Source organism: Oryctolagus cuniculus, chromosome 3 (genome assembly GCF_051225735.1).
Source record: "Oryctolagus cuniculus isolate XC-2025 breed Fujian yellow rabbit chromosome 3, ASM5122573v1, whole genome shotgun sequence".
NCBI classification, from domain to species: Eukaryota; Metazoa; Chordata; class Mammalia; order Lagomorpha; family Leporidae; genus Oryctolagus; species Oryctolagus cuniculus.
Window position 1 is genome coordinate 181,292,507 of NC_142869.1, and position 19,455 is coordinate 181,311,961.

The following is a 19,455-nucleotide window of genomic DNA, read 5'->3' on the forward strand; positions in this document are numbered from 1 at the left end:
ATTCAGCTGTAGAAAGGAAGGTATTGCTGCCATTTGCAACAATATAAGACAAACAGCATGGTCTATCTCAGTGATATATTGAACCTAAAACTGTCAAATTCTTAGAAGCAGGAGAAGAGATTAGAATAGTGGTTGCCATAGGTTCAAGGAGGGGGAGATGAGGAGATGTTAATGAATACAAAATTTGAGTTATGCAAGATTAATAAGCTCTAAGTATCTAATGTACAACACAGTGGCTACCATGAAGACTACTGTATTGTGTATTATAAATCGGGTGGATGTAAAGATTTCCCACCAATAAACATAAAAAGATGAGGTGATGGATACATTAGTTAGCTTGAGTGTGATGGTCATTCCACAGTGTATACATACATACATATACATATATAATGAAATAATACATTTTAAAGTTGTACTTTTTTTATTTTTCGATGTACTTTAGTAATGTATGAAACAGGAGACTCACACACCAGATCAGTATTTCTTTCCAAAGGATGAGGAGATGACAAAACCCACCAGGTTGTGACTGCTTGGGGCCCTGCACTGTGCCACCACCAGGGCGTCAGGTAAGCAGTGACAGGAAGGCACACTTTGTGGTCCGGCGCAGCAGAATTCCTCTGGTAGGTCTCCAGGGAGTGATGGAAAGGCGTGTTCAGAGCTCTGGTGCCTCCAGGGCTCCAGCCATGGAGAGGCTGGCTGTGGGTGTTCACAAGCGGTCAGCAGGGGCCCAGGGCCTGCGACCTGCCATCTCCTCTGATCTTGGCACCTCTGACTCTGGCTCTCCTGGCGATGATATTTGCAACCAGAGCTGCCCTTCCTGGAGGAAGAGGGAACACAAAGGTATGCACGTGTCTGCAGGGCTCTGTGCCAGGCTCAGGCCTCCCCATCGTGTCCTCTGGAGCTTGGAGGAGAGGGGAGATGGAGAGAGGAAAGAGGAGTATACCCTGGAAGTGTGCAGGAAGAGCTGCCATCCTGCTGGCTTCTTCCCCTCAAACCCAGCAGCCGCGATCCCCTGGGCGCTCCAGGGAAGAAAATGAGCGGCAGAAGCAGCTAAGTCTAGGGACATTTCTGGTCTCTGCTAAACTTGTTGGCAAACTGACACAGGAGGCCCCATAATCTGTAACAAGCAGCTCAAAGTTTGATATTCAGAATTTAGAGTCATGGTGAAAACAAAGCAGAACTATGAAGAGATTAATCCCAAATTCTCCATTTCCCATACAAGGTGCATTCTAGGAAGAAACTCCGAGTTCCATGTTTCAAGGAACGGCCGTCTTTCTCACCAGCACACTGTATGTTAGGAAAGATCAGGAATATGGACGAGGGAGGACAAGGTCTGGGCATCCCTCCCTGAGCCAAACCAGCATCACAGGCTCTCCTCTCTGGAGCCCTTGTGTGGGAAAACAGAGCCAGGGATGACATACGGGGTGACAAGGAAAGGAAGGGGAGAATAAGGAAGCCGCAGCCCTGACAGCCTGGTGGGACCCCAACCCGTCCACTGCACAGAGCCTGGAGAACCATGGGCAGACGGCGCCCCCTGATGGCAAAATCCCTTCCCACACAGCAAGCGCTGAGGAAACAGCCCTGCAGCTTCTCTGCCCTCCTCCCTGCGCCGCCAGCAGAGCCAGAGGCGTCCTTGAGGAGCTCCTGTCACCAGGACTCTGCTTCCCAGCTGACGCTCACTTGGAGTATTGGGCTTTCACCACGGCAGCCAAGCGCCGCAGGCAACTACCTTAAAACAGAGAGAAGGCTCACCGTTTGGTGGGTTGGAATCCAAGGCTGCGTGGCCTCAATGGCTTGGCATCTGGTGAGGCCAGCGGATAGCAGTGGGGCATGCGTGGAGAGGACCTGTCCCACAATGAGCTAGGAAGCAGAAAGAGAGCATGGCCGTGCCTAACGCCAGCCTTTATCACAACCCCCTCCCAAGAACTAGCTTCTGAGGGCACAAGGCCCCGCGACCTAAGGGTGCTCCACGAGGCCCAACCCCTAAACACTGCAACTGGATTGTTTCCGCCTTCTTAGTGTCATGAACATGACTTTAGGGTTTAAATAGCTTCATGAATTAGGAGGCCAATTCATATTCCAGCTATAGCACTTGGTATGCACCTTGCGGGACAGAGACGCTCCAGCCGGAAGCAGACTGGCTTAGCTGCAATAGCTCTTCCTGTCTCCCACCTTTGCAGGGCTTGGGGTCCTGTGCCTCATTCTCTTGCCCTTGTTTTTCTCTCTCCCTCTTCCTCTCCCCCTCCCGCTCCCCGTCCTCCTCTCCCTCTCTCTCTCCTTCCCATTAGTTCCCACCAATTTGCCCTGGGGGCGGAGTCTCCTAGGTCTGCCCCTGTCTGTGGGTGGCCTCATTCCAAGCACAGACTCAGTTCTGACTCACAGCTTTCCAGCTCAGTGTGGGGAAAGCACTCTGTGGTCCTTCCTGAGTTCTTCGCTTTAAAAGATCAGCTCGAGACGGAGGTGCAAGAAGTTGAAGTGGGGTAAGTAGTGAGAATGGGGTCTCACAGGGAAGATGGCTGTGAATTCCAGGGCTGTGAGTGCAGTGTTGAGAGATCCAGCCCTCCCCTTTTCTGACCTCCCAGCATTTCCACAATCCTTCTCTGAGGACTGGTACTGGCCTCAGTGTACAACATGCTTCTTAGAGATGCATCCCACGGAGGGCAACACCGGGCCAGTTGATCATTTGTCCTATCCCACTGCATTATTCTAAAGACTTCCCCTGTTGTATTGTCCAACCCACTGAGCTGGATGGAGGTGCTTTCTGCATTTTATAGACACAGAACTAGATCAGGGCAGAAGAGAGACTTCCCCAAAGCTCGCAGGTGACAGTGCCAAGATCCGTACTCAAGTCCCCCAGAACTGGAATCAAAGTGCTTTGCTATTCGGGCAGAGAATGTTTCACGAACGGTAAAGGGAGAAGTCATCTCTTGTGGTTAGGAGGCCGGAAGGCAGACTACGTGGAGAAGAAGCAGGCTTAGGAGGCCTGCAAGCCGAGGAGGAGGGCTTGGCGTCTATGTATGTGGTTTTTACTCAGATACTCAAGGAAGCTTTCTCGTTGTGTCTTTGCTGCAGGTGCAGAAGAGAGTTCTGCCCTGGGTCACGTTGGCCACACGCAGCGTCAGCTCCATGTCACTGACCCGTGTAGCCAGGTAATCTGCTCCAGGACGGGATACGGCCTCCTCATCCCCAGGACTACGCAGAGAGGCCAGACTCTGTAGCTGCCCCTGGAGATCCTGCTGATACCAGCTCATCCAGGGGTACTGGGCATCCCTCAGGATGCAGTGCAGGGTCCTGGACTGTCCACGGGGCACGAGGACCCACCGGGGCCTTTGCTCCACCAGGCTTGCAGCGGCATCTGAAATACACAGCAGGGCCAGTCGAAGATCGATGGAGTGGACATCCTCGGGAGAAATAAGTGAGTTAAGTCCTCCAGAGGGAGACCCGAGACTGATGCTGACAGGAGACTGCTGAGAGCAGAAGGCAAGGTGAGGGGTAATGCCTGGGGTGGCTGTGGCAGGGCAGGGGTTAGGGAGCCACTGCCCATGGTACCCCGCGACTGGGCCCCTCTCCCCTCCTGAGCTTGCCGTCTGACCTGAATCCGCAGCAGCCACAAGCAGCCAGCCACACAGAACGGGAAGCTGCACCATTCTGTGACCCCCAGTCTCTCTCCAGCAGGACTGTGGGACGAGGCCAGCCAAGTGAGAGAACAGGAGCCCGCCTGGGCTCTGGTGATCAGTGGCTGACAGTCAGAAGCTCCTCGGGGCGGGACTTTATCAGGAAACCCAGCATCCTGTTTATCTTCTTGCTGACGCTCTGACATCAAACCCAAGAGTGTGTTCCCACCTCCAGAGCACCAAGCTGTACATGCCTACACCTGCTGCATGCAGTGAGGACGCAGTGAAGGGACTGGGCCCTGCACCCTCCCAACAGTGTTCCGATAGTCCCAGAACAGAGGTCCCAACCTGCGCCTCGACCCTTCACCAGGGATTCAAACGTCTCAGTGCAAGCCACTGATGATTGTGGCGCTGGACAGACATCTCCCACCGACATGCACCACAGCACGCAGAGGTCACTGCAGGGCCACACTGGGCATCCACGACGGGTACGCATGTCCAGTCCCCTGTGTTGGATTCTGGGAGTGCAATCACGTGGTGAAATACGAGAACAGGGAAGAGGTTCCCCTCCCCTCCATTTTCTCACAGCATTTATGTGGGAACACTTGTAATTGTGAGTTCTCCCCCGTCCCTTTGAAATGTGTGTAAATATTTTTAAAAGTGAAATCAGCCTCCTGCTGGCTTTAAGATGCATGCTTCCAGGAGCGGCTGAACCATTTCTTTGAAATGTGATCATCTGGGTGCACAGTGCCCCTACATCCCAGATTCTAAGAGAAGATAGGAGAGCCTAACTTAACTCAGGAGCTTAACGGAATTGAAAGTGGACATTTTACACCAAGCTGCCCAACTATCTCCTGTGATAAAGATATGGCAAGTTTAGTTTTCTTTGGGTAAAGCCCATTAGCAAACACCAATGGCCATGACAATAAGTGAACCTAGGACGCTTAGCTTAATCCTCCGGTGAGATTGGGATCAGAGTGTCTCCAACACTCCGGTTATCTCCTTGTGCTTCTCAAGGTCACTGCATCCCCGGGCCGGCCTGCTCTGGCCTTGGCTGTGCTCCCTTCCTGGGCCAAGGTAAGCCTCTTGCTTCCAGGTGGCTGTCTAGCTCCCGACTTTCTCTGCCAGGCCCAGGGTTCAGGCTTGTGGCTGCCTCTGTGGGGCATTTGCTTTCTCTCCCCGATGCACCCCAATTGCTATTCAAATGCTCTCAGTAGCAGCAACCAACCTGGGCTGGGTCGTTAGCAGCTTTAACGAGCCCAACAGGCAGCACCATAACATGCATGCACTCAACATGTGCACTGTAGGTAGAAAACCCAGCATCTATGCACCCTGGCTTGAGCTGAATTCCTGTGCGGACATGCAAGGGCCAGTGTCTCCGGGGAGACTCTCAAGACACGTGTCCTATCCGTTGTGTAGTGGAGACCAGGATCCTTGGGTTAGAGGAAGTCAGCTGTGACAGTCACTGGGCAAGAACCACTCTGAACTTAGAGTCAGAACTTGTTGTCTTTCCCCAAGAAGCAGCCAGCAAATGACAGCAACTCCTCCCCCAGGAGGAGCCACGCAGAGGCAGGCAGCCACCTGGTGTCTGTGGCCTAAAAGAACAAAGGAACGAGTGCTGGCCTGGCACTTGTGTTGTGTTAACTCTGCCTCCGACTCGGTGGCTGATGACACACCACTCACATTGCCCCACAGGGCCCCCATTTCTCACTTAAAAATTAAGGGGATTGAAAGTGAAGTGCCCCTAAAGTCCCTTTTTTCTACGGCACCCCTATAGTCCTTCATGCTTTTACTGTTTCCCTAGCACCAATGTGCTTGCAAGCAGAGAAATCGGGGTACCCCTCTGGTGCAGTCTCTCAAATGTGATCTCCCTGAAGGCAACTCCAAGCAGGAAATGCACACAGCACCCCAAAAGCAAAGTGATGCTTCTTCCTGACTTCCCCCCCTCTTCTGCTTAGACTCCCCAGACCCTCCCCACTGAGGTGAGAACATCGATGCTGATCCAGACCTGCCTGCCTTGAAGGCTGATTATGGCCCCTTCACTTGTTCGTGTCCTTCCAGGGCTTAATCACAAAAAACTCCTCCAGGAGACGAAATCACAGCCTTCCCCAAAGCTCCTCCCAATAACTTCTCTCCTTCCTACACAGCCCTGGAGGCTGAAAGTCTGGGTCTGCACACGGTCCTGTCTCCCAGCTAGAGCCTCAGGTCTACACAGAGATAAAATGGGAAATGCCCAGGAAACTGGGTGCCGGCCTTTGCTGGAGGGAGATTTTCAGTAATGACACCCAAGGATGGTCGTGGGGGACAGGAAGGGAGGCGGGGAGGTACAGAGTTATAGAGGAAGGGAAAGAGATGCAGGGAGAAACTGAAAATAAAAATCTCAGTTTTGTAGCTTCTGTTGGCTGGACCCTTGCATGGAGTTGGAGCAGAAAACCTGAATCGTTTCTTCCTGAGAACTGCATGCCAGGACCCAGCTCCAGAGTGAAAGGAATGCGCCCTGGACCCTCCCTGGGCAGCCCTTGCCTCCTGGGTTATGTAAGTGGCACCACTCTGAGCCCGGGATAATCAGATCAGAGGAGCCCCAGCCTGTCCCTCCCTGTGGCATGGTGCCTGCTGTGGGCAGGGGCACATATAAGCCCAGAGCTCTCGAGGGCTCGTCGGCAGAACAGACGCTCCAGGCCCCAGGAGCCATGGCCTGTGCTTTGCTGCTCAGGCTTTCCCTGCTTCTGGCCCTGACTGCCCCCTCCCCCGGCAAACACCTTGGCCCCAAGTCCCGCTTGCGTTATTCCAGGTTCCTGGGTCCGTCCAATGTCATTCTCCTGCGCTGGGACTTTGACCTTGAGGCCGAGATCATCACTTTTGAGCTCCAGGTCCAGACAGCTGGCTGGGTGGGCTTAGGCGTCATGAATCGCTACACCTTCGTGGGCAGTGACCTTGTGGTTGGAGGAGTCTTGCCTGATGGCAACGTCTATTTCTCGGTAAGTCTGAGGGTGACGTCCTCAGGGGTGTGGGCCGCTGTTGGGTTGAGGGTGGCTTTTGTCCATAAAGGATCTGTATTCTCCAAACATATCCAAGTGCACTCCCAGAACTCTGGCTGGCTGCTGATTTCTCCTTACAGAAATGGCCCATTGTAAAATTTGCTACCAAAGCTGTCCAGGGTGCATGTCTCCAAGGCTGCTAGGAGGTCATTAGACTGTGAGAGCCAGGCTTGCACTACTTAGTTGCTGATTGCCCACTAAACGCAGGTCACTGGGGAAAACTAAGAGCTGTTTGAGCCATCTGTGTCTTCAGTTTCCTTCATATGCAATCAGGCGGAATAACAGTAGCAGCGGTGGCAGTGACAATGACTTTAAATCGTTACATGCTTTTGATTAACTCAGAGTTGCTCCAAATTCTTTGCACGCTAAACCCCATAGGATCGCTATAAGATGGATTATTATATCTCCACTTTAATATAAGAAATAGCTCACTCATCTCCCAATCTAACCCACACTGAACCATTAATCACTCTCTGAACAGCACTTATATAGGGAAGTGTCAATTATCAGTACAAAGTAGCATGCTAAGAGCCACACGGGAGAGGATGAATGGCAAAAATGGCTCAGAAAAGAAGTGAGATTCCAACAACTAAGGACACTGAAGTTTAGGGTTTTCAGAGGGGAGATTTGAAACAGGTGAGGTGAAGGTAGGTCAGGTGCTGAAGCTCCACCAACAGGGATCATCCCTCTTCCTGAGGAAACACCCGCTGATGCCATGCTCTGCCCAGGAGGAAGTGACCTAATACAGTGGACTGACGTTCTGCTGCTTTAGTATCCTGGGGGAGGGAAAGGGACAGCCAATTCCACCTAGACTGACCATTTGGGCTTCCTGGCCCTTACTCCTTGACTTCTACTGGACCCAAAGGGACAGCCAATTCCACCTAGACTGACCATTTGGGCTTCCTGGCCCTTCCTCCTTGACTTCTGCTGGATCCCAGGATCAGCACCTGGTGGATGAAGACACCCTGGAGGAAGACGGGAGCCAGGATGCTGAGCTGCAGGGACTAACAGAAGATGGAATCTATACCACCATGCGCTTCTCCAGGCCCTTCCGCTCCTGTGACCCTCATGACCAAGACATTATGGTAAAATAAGGAAGGTCCAAAATCATTCTGTCACAGCAGTTTTTCCTTCTTGGGGAGGTGCACTTACTCCCATCAGGCACCAGTGCACCGTGCCTCAGACCCTTAGCCCACCCAGCTTTCCCAGAGTCTGCCTGAGACTTCCACCTCTGGTGACCCACAAGTCCTCTGCAGGAGGACCTCTCACCAATTCCGCGCTCACCCCACCCTCTCCAATACTCCCATCCTGAAGAATACCACCCGACCTCACTGCACCTTAGATTGTTGGGATCTCAGTTTAGATCAACCCTTCCATTTCACAGATGTGGACATAGGCATAACGACTGTGAGGGGGAACAGGACCTGCCCAACAACACTAGAAAGCAGGTTTGGGGGCACAACTAGAAGAGAGTAATGCTGACGCCAGTCTGTAGCTTTCTCCATCCTCCGTGCAGCCAGGAGTGAGTGAGTGGCTTGCACAGACCACTGAGCGTAGGTGCAAGGCGATGTTCCTGGGTCCCAGTGCCTCAATGCTCCTGTGCCTCAGGGTGACACCGTAAGGGTACTGGCTGCCTATGGTCTGAACGACACTGTGGAACTGGATCGGGAGCGCACTTTTGTCAAGTCCATCTTCCTGCTACAAATAGTCCACCCTGATGACCTGGAAGTCCCCGAGGACACCATCATTCATGACTTGGAGATCATTGATGTAAGATTCCTCTGCCTCACCCAGCCACCCCGCTCCCTACCCCTGTCCCCTCACAAGCCAAACCCTCCTCTTCCACCTGCTGGTGAGCCTTGGCTTGAGGTTACTCTGATTCTCCTCTTGTCTTGTGAGGTCTGCCAAGCTGGTCTAGCATGAATCCACTTTCCTGGCTTGTCCCTTCCTGCTTCTTGGAGAGCCTCACTCTCATCCCATTGAGTCTGGTCCTCCCTATCCCAGTTCCTCATTCCAGAAGATGACACCACATATGCCTGCACCTTTCTTCCTCTCCCAATTGTCAGCAAGAAGCATCACATCTACAAGGTACAGTGAACCATACGGGGTGGGGGGTCAAGGAGGAGGGAGATGCTTGAACCGAGCAGTGGGTATGGCTGACCATAAAGGAATCATGTATGGAGAATGGCTGGCAGGAAGTAATAGGGAAGTAGCTGGGAGATCGGGGGGAGGAAGGGCTCGGGGGAGGCGGTAGTTACAGAATTTCTGGAACAGGGAAGTAGAACTTGAAGTGCTGTTATTTATTTGCCTGAGAGGCAGAGACATAGAGAAAGAAATGGAGACAGAGATATCATTCAAATGCTTGTTCACTCTCCAAATGCCTGCACCAGTAGGCACTGGGGCCAGGCTGAAGCCAGAAACTGCAAACTCCATCCAGGTCTCCAACATGGGTGGCAGGGACCCAAGTTCTTTTTTATTATTATTATTATTATTTTATTTTTTATTTTTTTGACAGGCAGAGTGGACAGTGAGAGAGAGAGAGAGACAGAGAGAAAGGTCTTCCTTTTGCTGTTGGTTCAGCTGCGGCTGGCGCACCACACTGATCCGATGGCAGGAGCCAGGTACTTATCCTGGTCTCCCATGGGGTGCAGGGCCCAAGCACTTGGGCCATCCTCCACTGCACTCCCTGGCCACAGCAGAGAGCTGGCCTGGAAGAGGGGCAACAGGGACAGAATCCGGCACCCCGACCGGGACTAGAACTCAGTGTGCCGGTGCTGCAGGCGGAGGATTAGCCTAGTGAGCCACGGCGCCTGCCTAGGTACCCAAGTTCTTGAGCCATCACCTGTTGCCTCCCAGGGAGCACATCGTCAGGAAACTGGAATTGGTACTGCAGCTGGGATTCAGATCTAGCACTCCCATATGGGATACAGGTATCCCAAGCAGCATCGTGACTTCTGTGCCAAATGACCACCTCATAGCAGTATTTTGTTCAAACCTCACAATGCAGCAGAAGTTTTCATAAAAGTTATTGATCCGTAACTGTTTGTAAGAAACAGAAGTTAAGCCAGAATTGAGCTCTCTTGGCTCAGGAGAAGGTAAAGGCAGGGAGAGACTGCAGTCAAGGACTGTCAGAAAGTCAGCAAAGCCTGTCTAGAGTGGACTGAAACCGATCACCTAACTCCACAACTGAGTGATTTGTTTGATCAAATAAATAAAAAGATAACATTACAATAAGTGTCAAATGTGTGGGAGCCATTTTTTCTTTATGAAGAATGCAAAGATGAAGGCTACCCTGCTTAGACACAGTGACTGGTCACCCAGGAAGACAGTCGGGAATCCAGGAGCGTCCCCAGAGGGAGTCCAGGAGCTGTGCCCCCAGGGAACAGGTTTAAAGGAGCAGGTGTTGAAAGAGTCAAAGCTGGGGACAACAATAATCCAGGAAGAAAACGGAGACAAAAATGAAAGAGACGGAAACAGAGAGAGGTGGGAAATGAGCCTAGTTTTATCTGGGAATATATTGCACTTGGAAAGTAGAATTTGACAAGGAGGTCTTGACCACACTCTACCCTCCTTTCTCTGCCCAGTTTGAGCCCAAGCTGGCACCCCACAATGAGACAATGGTGCATCACATCCTGCTGTATGCCTGTGGCAATGCCAGTGTGCTCCCCACCGGCATCAGCGACTGCTACGGGGCAGATCCTGCCTTCTCCCTCTGCTCACAAGTCATCGCCGGCTGGGCTGTTGGAGGCACCGTGAGTCCTGCGATAGGAAAGTGCATGGTGAAGGGAATACACGTGACTGGGTAACAGGGATTTCTGGGCTTGTGGGAGCCTGGAGTAGAGGACAGGTGCACAATGAGACCTAGGAGGAGGCCTGGACCTCTCATGCTGCCAAATCCCCCTCCCTCCACCAGAGTTACCAGTTTCCAGATGATGTGGGCATCTCTATTGGGACCCCCTTGGACCCTCAGTGGATCCGGCTGGAGATTCACTACAGCAATTTTCACAACCTTCCTGGTGAGCCTGCAGAGGACCATGGCAGGGCAGCTGTTGGGCTGGCTGCTTCCTTCGGTAGTTAAGGTCATGTTGTGAGACGATGCTGGCTGCTGGTGCTCACAGCCCCACCCAGGCCTTTCCAAGCCTCTGTCTGCATTGCGAGCCACTCCCTTGTCTTCTGACATTGCTACTTTCTGCACCAGGTTTGTACGACTCCTCGGGGATCCGCGTGTACTACACTTCTCAGTTGCGCAAATACGACATGGGGGTCCTCCAGCTGGGCTTCTTCACCTTCCCCATCCACTTCATACCCCCAGGAGCCGAGTCATTCATGTCCTATGGGCTGTGCAAAACAGAGAAGTTTGAAGAGGTGAGGCTGGAAGTACACCCTTCCTGAAGGTCCGTGTTCCCTATCGCAGGTCCAGGTTAACCCTGAAGCCCACACAACCTGAGCCCCGGACTTTGAGAATAATTAAAATCTGGAGCTCAGGAAAATTCCCCAGCATGGGTCATGCAGGGAAGAAAATGAGTTAGGACTCTGTGGGCAAGAGGACAGAGGTAGGGAATAGTGCCAGGAGAGTTCAATAAGAATTAAGGGGGTGAGCGTCAGTCATAAGAGGGAAAAGCTGAAAAGGAGGAAAATTGAGGAACAGGTAAAGACCACATTCTTAGGCTGGCGCCGCAGCTCACTAGGCTAATCCTCCGCCCTGCGGCGCTGGCACACCGGGTTCTAGTCCCGGTCAGGGCGCCGGATTCTGTCCCGGTTGCCCCTCTTCCAGGCCAGCTATCTGCTGTGGCCAGGGAAGGCAGTGGAGGATGGCCCAAGTCCTTGGGCCCTGCACCCCATGGGAGACCAGGATAAGTACCCGGCTCCTGCCATCGGATCAGCGCGGTGCGCCGGCCGCAGCGCACTGGCCGCGGCGGCCATTGAAGGGTGAACCAACGGCAAAGGAAGACCTTCTCTCTGTCTCTCTCTCTCACTGTCCACTCTGCCTGTCAAAAAAAAAAAAAAAAAAAGACCACATTCTTACCCAGTGGGGTGTGCCCTCTCCCTGTTACAGATGAATGGGGCCCCGGTGCCTGACATACAGGTGTATGGCTACCTGCTCCACACCCACTTGGCTGGGCGGGCTCTGCAGGCTGTGCAATACAGGTGAGGGAAGACCTTGGTTTGCCTTCTGTGTGTGGGTATAAGTTAGAGGAAGAGTTATTTACTCTGCATCATGAGGTTATGTTTGGCTGAGAATCAGGAAGAGCTGGAACTATCCCTACAGTAGAGATGACGGAGCGGGGCTGTGGAAGAAAGAACTGTTTTGGTTTATTTATGTGGGCAATTACGCCATTGGATGATGCACACTGCGTCTTTATTGGTAGACCCCTCCTGACTTCACCGTCCCATCTACGTCTTCTACCCTTGTTTCCCTCCAGAAATGGAACACAACTCCGAACAATCTGTAAAGATGATTCCTACGACTTCAATCTGCAGGAGACCCGAGATTTACCTGCTCGAGTGGAGATCAAGCCGGTGGGGTCCTGGGGGAGGAATGAGTAGAACTGAGGGACAGGCAGGATCAGAGCTCATCACTGTTAACCATAACCAGGGAAGTTCTGAGATTGTGCCCGTAACTCTGTTCCTTACTCTGTCTTCTTTTACAATGACCAGGGAGATGAACTGCTGGTAGAATGTCACTACCAGACCCTGGACCGTGACTCCATGACTTTCGTGAGTACCCCTCTAGCCATCAGCTCACCTTGACCGCAGCCCCAGAAGAGAACCCCGCCTCTGCATTTGGCTACTAGGTGGCTCTAGTTATTCCAGCTGGATCCCCTCCTTTCCTTCACTGGCATCACTATTTATCCATTCACACAAGTTTTTTCATGTTCTCACATGGGTACAGGGATTCCCAAATTCTGTGTCAATGAGCCACTAAGACCATGCATGTGTTATATGTGGCTGAGACCATGGAAGCTGGGCTCTCGCTGCCTGGGTCTGAGTGTCAGCACAAGCAGTTAGTAGCCTTCCAACCTTCGGAACGTTGCAGCTCAGTTTCCTAATTCATAAGAAAACAAATACCATTTCCTGTCGCACAAGATTGGTCAATACATGAAACACCCAGTCACGCCTGGATTTGTAACGGAGGCTCACTTAGAACTAACTGTTGTCGCTTTGTTAAAAAGGGACCCAATTTGTGTGTCAGGAACAGGAGACCAGAGTGCAACTGGGACAGACGGGTGACTGATGTTAGTGGGGAGACAGATAGTCCTTCCCAGAACGGGACAAGGACAGGGGAGATGCAGAGGACAGGGCAGAAATATGGGATGTTTCTTTGGAAATAACGCCAATAATTGTCCTCTCACTGGGAACAGAGGAGAAAGCCTGAAGTGTGGTAATTAGTATTGAGTTGGCTCCGTATTTTAAAAGAAAGACTTCTCAGATAGAATGGCTTCCTAAACTACTTTCTTCCTGCCTGCTCTTTTCTCTGTGTGCCTTTGTGTATTAGTTTGTCCGTCTTTCTGCTCTTCTTCAGGGAGGTCCCAGCACTGTCAATGAGATGTGCCTCATCTTCCTCTTCTACTATCCCCGGAATAACATCTCCAGCTGCCACGGGTACCCTGACATCATCTTTGTGGCCCATGAGCTGGGGGAAGAGGTGTCAGAGTAAGTTATCCTGGTGTGCGGGAGGGATCCTGGGGTGGGGGTGGGGTGTAGAAAAGGAGACCTAACCACCAAGTGCCGGGCCGGTGAGCCAGGATTGCTCAGTGGAAACCCTAGCCAGCCCTGCCTTCTTCACATGTGTCCCTGTCACTGTCTGGCTCTCCAAGTTCTGACCCAAGACAGGAGTTCTGCAGGAATCTTTCCACACAGCCACGGTCATTCAGGGGAGCAGATAAGCAGATCCCTGAAAGTCAGGTCCTGGTGTATTTTTTTTCGGTCTGCCATTTTCACGTGTGAAGTGACAGTGTTTCCGTTCAAATCATGACTCTTTAATCATCTGGGAGTAAGGATTCTGAGACTCTGGCAGACCACTGAGATGACTTCCTAAGAAAAACGTCTGTCTGTGCAGCACATTTCATTTACACAAAACCTCAAGGCAACTACAGCATCTCTGCAATCACTCCGCCCACCCTTCGGACTCCACGGCCCGCAGATGAAGAATCACTCCCTTAAAGAGTCAGAAGACCCCACGCTTATTACCTTTAATTTTCCTCTCTGAGTTCTAACAGTATTTCTTTTCTCTCAAATTAATTATGGTTGTCTCATCAAGCTGTAAGACATCCCTTATGGTTTGTGCCACATAGCATGGAGGCTGCCACAAATGAGGTACTTGATGCAAGTTTTGTCAAAGCTGCAAGTCAACGCTAAGCTATTGTACTCTGCTGCCCTGATCCTTACCCTCTGCAGTCCCATGGAGGGTATGATGGCTATGAACAACGTTGAGTGGACCCCAGAGAATATTAAGAAGGCTGAGAAGGCCTGCAAGGAGGCCCAGCAGACAGTGTTAATCAAGACCATTGATGTGAGTGTCCCAGGAGGTACCATTCTCTAGGTCGAGGGGCGTTGCATGGTCTCAGACAAGGACAGGCAAAGAGCAGAATGAGATGAGCAAATAGCAGTTGGGGGTACACCTGTCAGGGAAGGGGGACTGAGGAGGTAGATGGGTTGTTGCCGCTCTTGGCTGTGGATTTGGCCAGAGCCCCCCAGTTAGACTGTGAGCTCTGTCAGCATTCTGGCCTCTAACCAAGGCCGGACTCAGGAAACGAAAGGAGACAGGGAGGCTTCTGGCTTTATGCACTTTTTCCCTTGTTTTGCAGGAGGTTGTGGAAAACACAACAGGCTGGATTCCAGACATCACTCCCACTCCTCGGGGGCCCTGCTTGGAGTCCTCTGGAGGCAAAGTGGAGCCCCAGGACAAGAAGCCTGCGGGCTTCAGGGCAGCACCAATGGCCTTGCCCAGCTCCAGTGCTACCACCCTGAGGTGCCTTCCCCTGACCGCCCTCTTGTTTGTGCAGGGTGCCCTCTCCCGGCTCCTTGGCACACTGCAGACCAGGGGCTGATGCTCTTTCCTGCCGTCACTTAGCAGGGCCCCTCTTCTCAGCCCTCTCCTATCATCAAACCAGAAACTCCTCTTAGGTCCCCGTCTGTGTGCTCCTTCCCGTGACCCAGGCCATGAACCTGCAGCCTGAGCATTGCAATGTTCCCTAAAGGCTTGCCGGTGACACAGGATGAAGTCATCCACAAAAGCACTTGTGGAACACACGTGTTCTGACAGTCCAGCCCAGGGCTGAGCGTGCGGCAGTGAGTCCAGTCTTTAGGAAGTCCAGTGCCCAGTTCCCTTAGGACGATGCCGTAAGGGATGGGCTTGAGCAGAGGGAAAGCACGCCAAACCCTCCTTAGTCTGCACCTGCCCTTGGGGAAGCTTTCTTTGTCTCTGCTTCTGACATGCATGCCCAGCCCTCCTTGTGGGCCCCACGTGTGCAGTGCAGGGAGAAGGGTGATGGTCAAGGGAGGGACTTCCTGTGTAGGAACAATACTCAAGACATCACATTAAATAGAACTCTATTTGCTTCCTGTTGCCATCTCTTTCCTTGCAGCCTTTGGTTCAGGGGAGGCGACTGGGTACTTTCTTGATTTGTCAGTCTAAGGACCTAGTCATCCCAAATTCAACATTTAATACACAGCCCTGCTCTCCTCCCCTGTGTCTCTACTGTGAGAAGACCTGCTTACCCCCTCGAATGTCACGGCTCGAACTCAGGCCACCAGGTGTGAAGAGCCTATCATGCATAGCGGCCTGGACTGACCTCGGAGAGCAGGAGAATGGCCATGAGAGAGGTGGTCCTCTGGAGCCCAGGCTTGTCCAGAAAGTTCCCAGAGCAGCAACCAAGTACAGCGATTTGTGGGAGCTGAAATTCTGCACCACGGTTTCCAGGAAGGGTTAAGGGCAGTGGCTTCTCGGAGAGCTTCTGGGGGCGTTTCTGTATTTATTATGCACCTTGAGAAGCTCAGCACCATCTTCTCCTTCAGGATTTAAAGTCACCAAGCGGCCGGTGCCGCAGCTCACTAGGCTAATCCTCCACCTAGCGGCGCCGGCACACCGGGTTCTAGTCTCGGTCAGGGCGCCGGGTTCTGTCCCGGTTGTCCCTCTTCCAGGCCAGCTCTCTGCTGTGGCCAGGGAGTGCAGTGGAGGATGGCCGGAGTACTTGGGCCCTGCACCCCATGGGAGACCAGGAGGAGCACCTGGCTCCTGCCTTCAGATCAGCACGGTGCGCCAGTCGTGGCGGCCATTGGAGGGTGAACCAACGGCAAAAGGAAGACCTTTCTCTCTGTCTCTCTCTCTCTCACTGTCCACTCTGCCTGTCAAAAATAAATAAATAAATAAAGTCACCAAGCTACACCATGGGTTACCTTGCTTGTTGTTCATGCCCTCCCGAAGGGATCTCTATTTTGAATGTCCCAAGGCCTTTAGAGGGATGGCCTTAGAAAACGGTGTCATTCTTAAGGAGCCAAGCGTTGATCTAATGTCACCTTAGCCTGAAATCTCCATCCTCTGGATTGGTGAGGTGCACTGGGGATGAGGGAGGCAATACACCTGTTATCCTGACAGCCACTCCCCCTGGAGGATTCTGGACGCTCCGTTCTGAGGTTAGGCAAACCCCTCAGTGTTCACGTTCAGTCCTGCCATCCCTGTGTTGTATCTTCTCAATGACTGGCGCCACTTCCAGGTCTGATGGCGTGTAAGTAGAGGTGCTTGCTGTCCTTAAATCAAGGAAGCTTTTCCAAGCTCTTGATTATGAAAAATTGGCTTCACCTGATTCACAAGGCATTCATGTCACTGTTGGCCTTCTCTGTTGTCACCAGGCAAGGGAAATGCAGATGTCCCTTTGAGGAAATAGACTGAAGGCACCTGCCTGATATCTGAGGCAATCAAAGTACAGATGAAAATGAGGTCTGGACATAAACATTAGGAAAGGACTTAAATTTACCCCAACTTACAGGGAATGACACACGTCTGTAGTTCTAAGGGGTGCATTTATACAAGAATACTTCAAGGAATTTGTGGGAAATGGAACTAAAATATGTCTTGTCGAGGCAAAATAATTTAAATCTTCTCCAGAAGTTCATGGAAAATGCATGTTATGGAAAAAACTATGCATGGATTTATTTATTTATTTATATTTGTTTATTTTTTGACAGGCAGAGTGGACAGTGAGAGAGAGAGGCAGAGAGAAAGGTCTTCCTTTGCCATTGGTTCACCCTCCAATGGCCGCTGCGGCCGGGGCACCGTGGCTGGCGCACCGTGCTGATCCGAAGGCAGGAGCCAGGTGCTTCTCCTGGTCTCCCATGCGGGTGCAGGGCCCAAGGACTTGGGCCATCCTCCACTGCACTCCTGGGCCACAGCAGAGAGCTGGACTGGAAGAGGGGCAACCGGGACAGAATCCGGCGCCCTGACCGGGACTAGAACCCGGTGTGCTGGAGCCGCTGGGCGGAGGATTAGCCTATTGAGCCGCGGCGCCAGCTGGATTTATTTATTTTTAAAGATTTATTTACTTATTTGAAAGGCAGAGTTAGAGAGGCAGAGGCAGAGGCCCTGCTCACTGAGGCCATTTCGGGGAATGATCCAGCACACGGGAGACCTCTCTGTTCCTCCCTCTCTTTTTCCTTCATCTCCCCCCATCCACCCTCTCTCTCTCTCTAGCTTTGTCTTTCAAATAATGTTTTTAAGACTTTATGAGAAATGGAATTAATGAAAGTATAGGAGTGGGCATTTAGCCTAGCAGTTAAGACACGTGTGTCCTACATTGGAATACTGGGTTTCTGTCTCGAGCTCCAGTTCCTGAGTCTAGCGTCTCTCAGTGCAGACCTCAGGAGACAGCAGTGATGGATCAACTAACCCAGCTCCTACCACCCATGTGGGAGACCTGGATGGACTTCCTGGCTCCCAGTTTAGGACTCTGGCCCAAGTCTGGCCATTGTGAGCATCCCAGGAAATGGGAGTCCTCTCTCCCTCTCCCTGTTTTGCAAATAAATAAGCAGATGAAAATTTGGAAGAGATATATTTTGATGCAAAGAGAATTTAAAATCCCTGGGGTCAGAGTTGTGGTCCAGCGGGCTAAGCCACTGCGTGAGAAGCTGGCATCCCATACGTGAATGCTGGTTTGAGTCTCACTTGCTCCAGTTCCAATCCAGTTCCATGTTAGTGTGCCTGGAAAAACAGCAGATCATGCCCAAATTCTGCACCCACATGGGAGACCTGGATGGACTTCCTGATTCCTCACTGTGGCTTGACCCAGCTCTGACTGTTGTGACCATCTGGAGAGTTAGCCAGCGAATGGAAGATATCTCTCTGTCCTTGTCTACCCATCTCTCCTTATGTCATTCTTCTTTTGAATAAGTAAATAAATATTTTAAAAACGAATTGGAAATCCTTACATAGGTTTTTCATAATAGGAATTTTCCACAAAATGTTTGACCACCCCTCATCTATTTTGCCCCATTTCTCTTCCCTCCCCTCCCCTCCCGTCCCCTCCCCTTTCTCTTCCTCAATCTCCTTCCTCCTCCACACCTCCCTCTCCACTTCTTTCTCTCTCTTTCTTTCCCCTTCATGAAACTGATGACTGTCTCTTCTCCCTCTTTTGTAGAGTTGTAAGCAGTATCTAAATTTCTGCCAGGGTTTAGTAGCTGATCCTGAGCATGAAGGTGTCCAAGTCCACTAACTCAGGACTCTAACGTTAGAATCACCAGGTGATGGACTGGCATTTTGGCACAACAGTTTAAGCTGCCATTGGCAATTCTTGCATCCCTTACTGAATGCCAGTTCAAGGCCCAGCTTCTTTGCTCCTAAACCAGCTTTAGTGCACTGGGGAAGGCAGCAAAAGTTGGTCCAAGTACTTGGTCCCCTCCCAGTCATGTGGGACACCAGAATGGTGTTCCTGGCTCCCAGCTTTGGCATGTCCTACACCTGGAAGTTGCAGCCATTTTGGGAGTGGATCAGCAAGAAGAAGCTCTCTCTCCCCTCTCTCTGTATTGTTCTGCCTTTCCAATAAATAAATCTTCAAAAAATATCAGGTGACAAGGGCAGTTCCTAGGCATTAGTGGGTTATTAATGTTACCAATATGCATTCAAGATTGAGAATCAGATTTCTTGAAAATCTTGTTTCCTGGGTGGAACAGGAGTCACATTCTGGTTTCACACGGTTAAGCCATAGAAAAGCCACTGGTCAGTCAGAGTGGACAGCAGTGGGAAGTGCTCTGGAGATACTTTGTTTCTTATGGTTAGGCAGGGATGTGTGAGGACCTCAGAGAAGGTCACATGTAGGGGTCTCAGGGAAGCGGCTACTTGCAATAAGTAGCCAGTCAATAAGTAAGTAGCAGAGAAAGGAAAGCCCTTCCAAAGCCAAAGGTGGAAGAAATATGGAGTTAAAAAACAAGGCCCCTACATTACATCTCATATAAACATGAACTCAAAATGGATCAAGAATCTCAATCTGTGACCTGATGCCATCAAATTAACAGAGGAGAGCATTGGGGAAACTCAAGGCATTGGCACAGGCAAAGACTTCTTGGAAAAGACCCCAGAAGCACAGGCAGTCAAAGCCAAAACTGACAAATGGGACTGCATCAAGCTGAGAAGCTTCTGCACTGCAAAGGAGACACTCTGAAAAGTGAAGAGGCAACCAACAGAATGGGAGAAGATATTTTCAAACTACGAAGCTGATAAAGGATTAATATCCAATATCTACAGAGAGTTCAACAACAACAAAACAAGCAATCCAGTTAAGAAATGGGCAAAGGACTCCAACAGGCATTTT

At 51.3% G+C, this 19,455-nt stretch overlaps 1 protein-coding gene across 13 annotated transcripts; it reads left to right on the top strand.

Annotated features, from left to right (window-relative positions):
* Positions 1–2,329: 2,329 nt before the first annotated feature.
* On the top strand, positions 2,330–15,211 carry LOC100337852 (putative DBH-like monooxygenase protein 2). Of its 13 annotated transcripts, XM_089329633.1 has the most exons (18): positions 2,330–2,480; positions 3,073–3,149; positions 3,342–3,415; positions 4,632–4,691; positions 5,999–6,149; positions 6,406–6,592; positions 7,591–7,737; positions 8,261–8,422; positions 8,657–8,740; positions 10,237–10,404; positions 10,566–10,668; positions 10,851–11,017; positions 11,709–11,800; positions 12,076–12,172; positions 12,311–12,370; positions 13,176–13,306; positions 14,051–14,165; positions 14,461–15,211. In XM_089329633.1, coding segments are annotated over exons 5-18 (1,758 nt in total). In that variant the 5' UTR covers positions 2,330–2,480; positions 3,073–3,149; positions 3,342–3,415; positions 4,632–4,691; positions 5,999–6,147; the 3' UTR covers positions 14,704–15,211. The 13 variants fall into 13 exon arrangements, 12 of the variants coding, with proteins under 12 accessions (XP_089185759.1, XP_089185757.1, XP_089185758.1 ...); XM_089329631.1 differs by lacking the exons at positions 2,330–2,480; positions 3,073–3,149 and having other exon boundaries at positions 3,284–3,415; XM_089329632.1 differs by lacking the exons at positions 2,330–2,480; positions 3,073–3,149 and having other exon boundaries at positions 3,284–3,415; positions 6,007–6,149.
* The last annotated feature ends 4,244 nt before the right edge of the window (positions 15,212–19,455 follow it).

Coding starts and splice junctions, on each gene's coding strand:
- LOC100337852 (XM_002721840.6), top strand. CDS start 6,218: ATGGTGCCTGCTGTGGGCAGGGGCACATATAAGCCCAGAGCTCTCGAG. Junction 7,738..8,260: donor CTCATGACCAAGACATTATG/GTAAAATAAGGA, acceptor CCTGTGCCTCAG/GGTGACACCGTAAGGGTACT. Junction 10,669..10,850: donor CAATTTTCACAACCTTCCTG/GTGAGCCTGCAG, acceptor TTTCTGCACCAG/GTTTGTACGACTCCTCGGGG.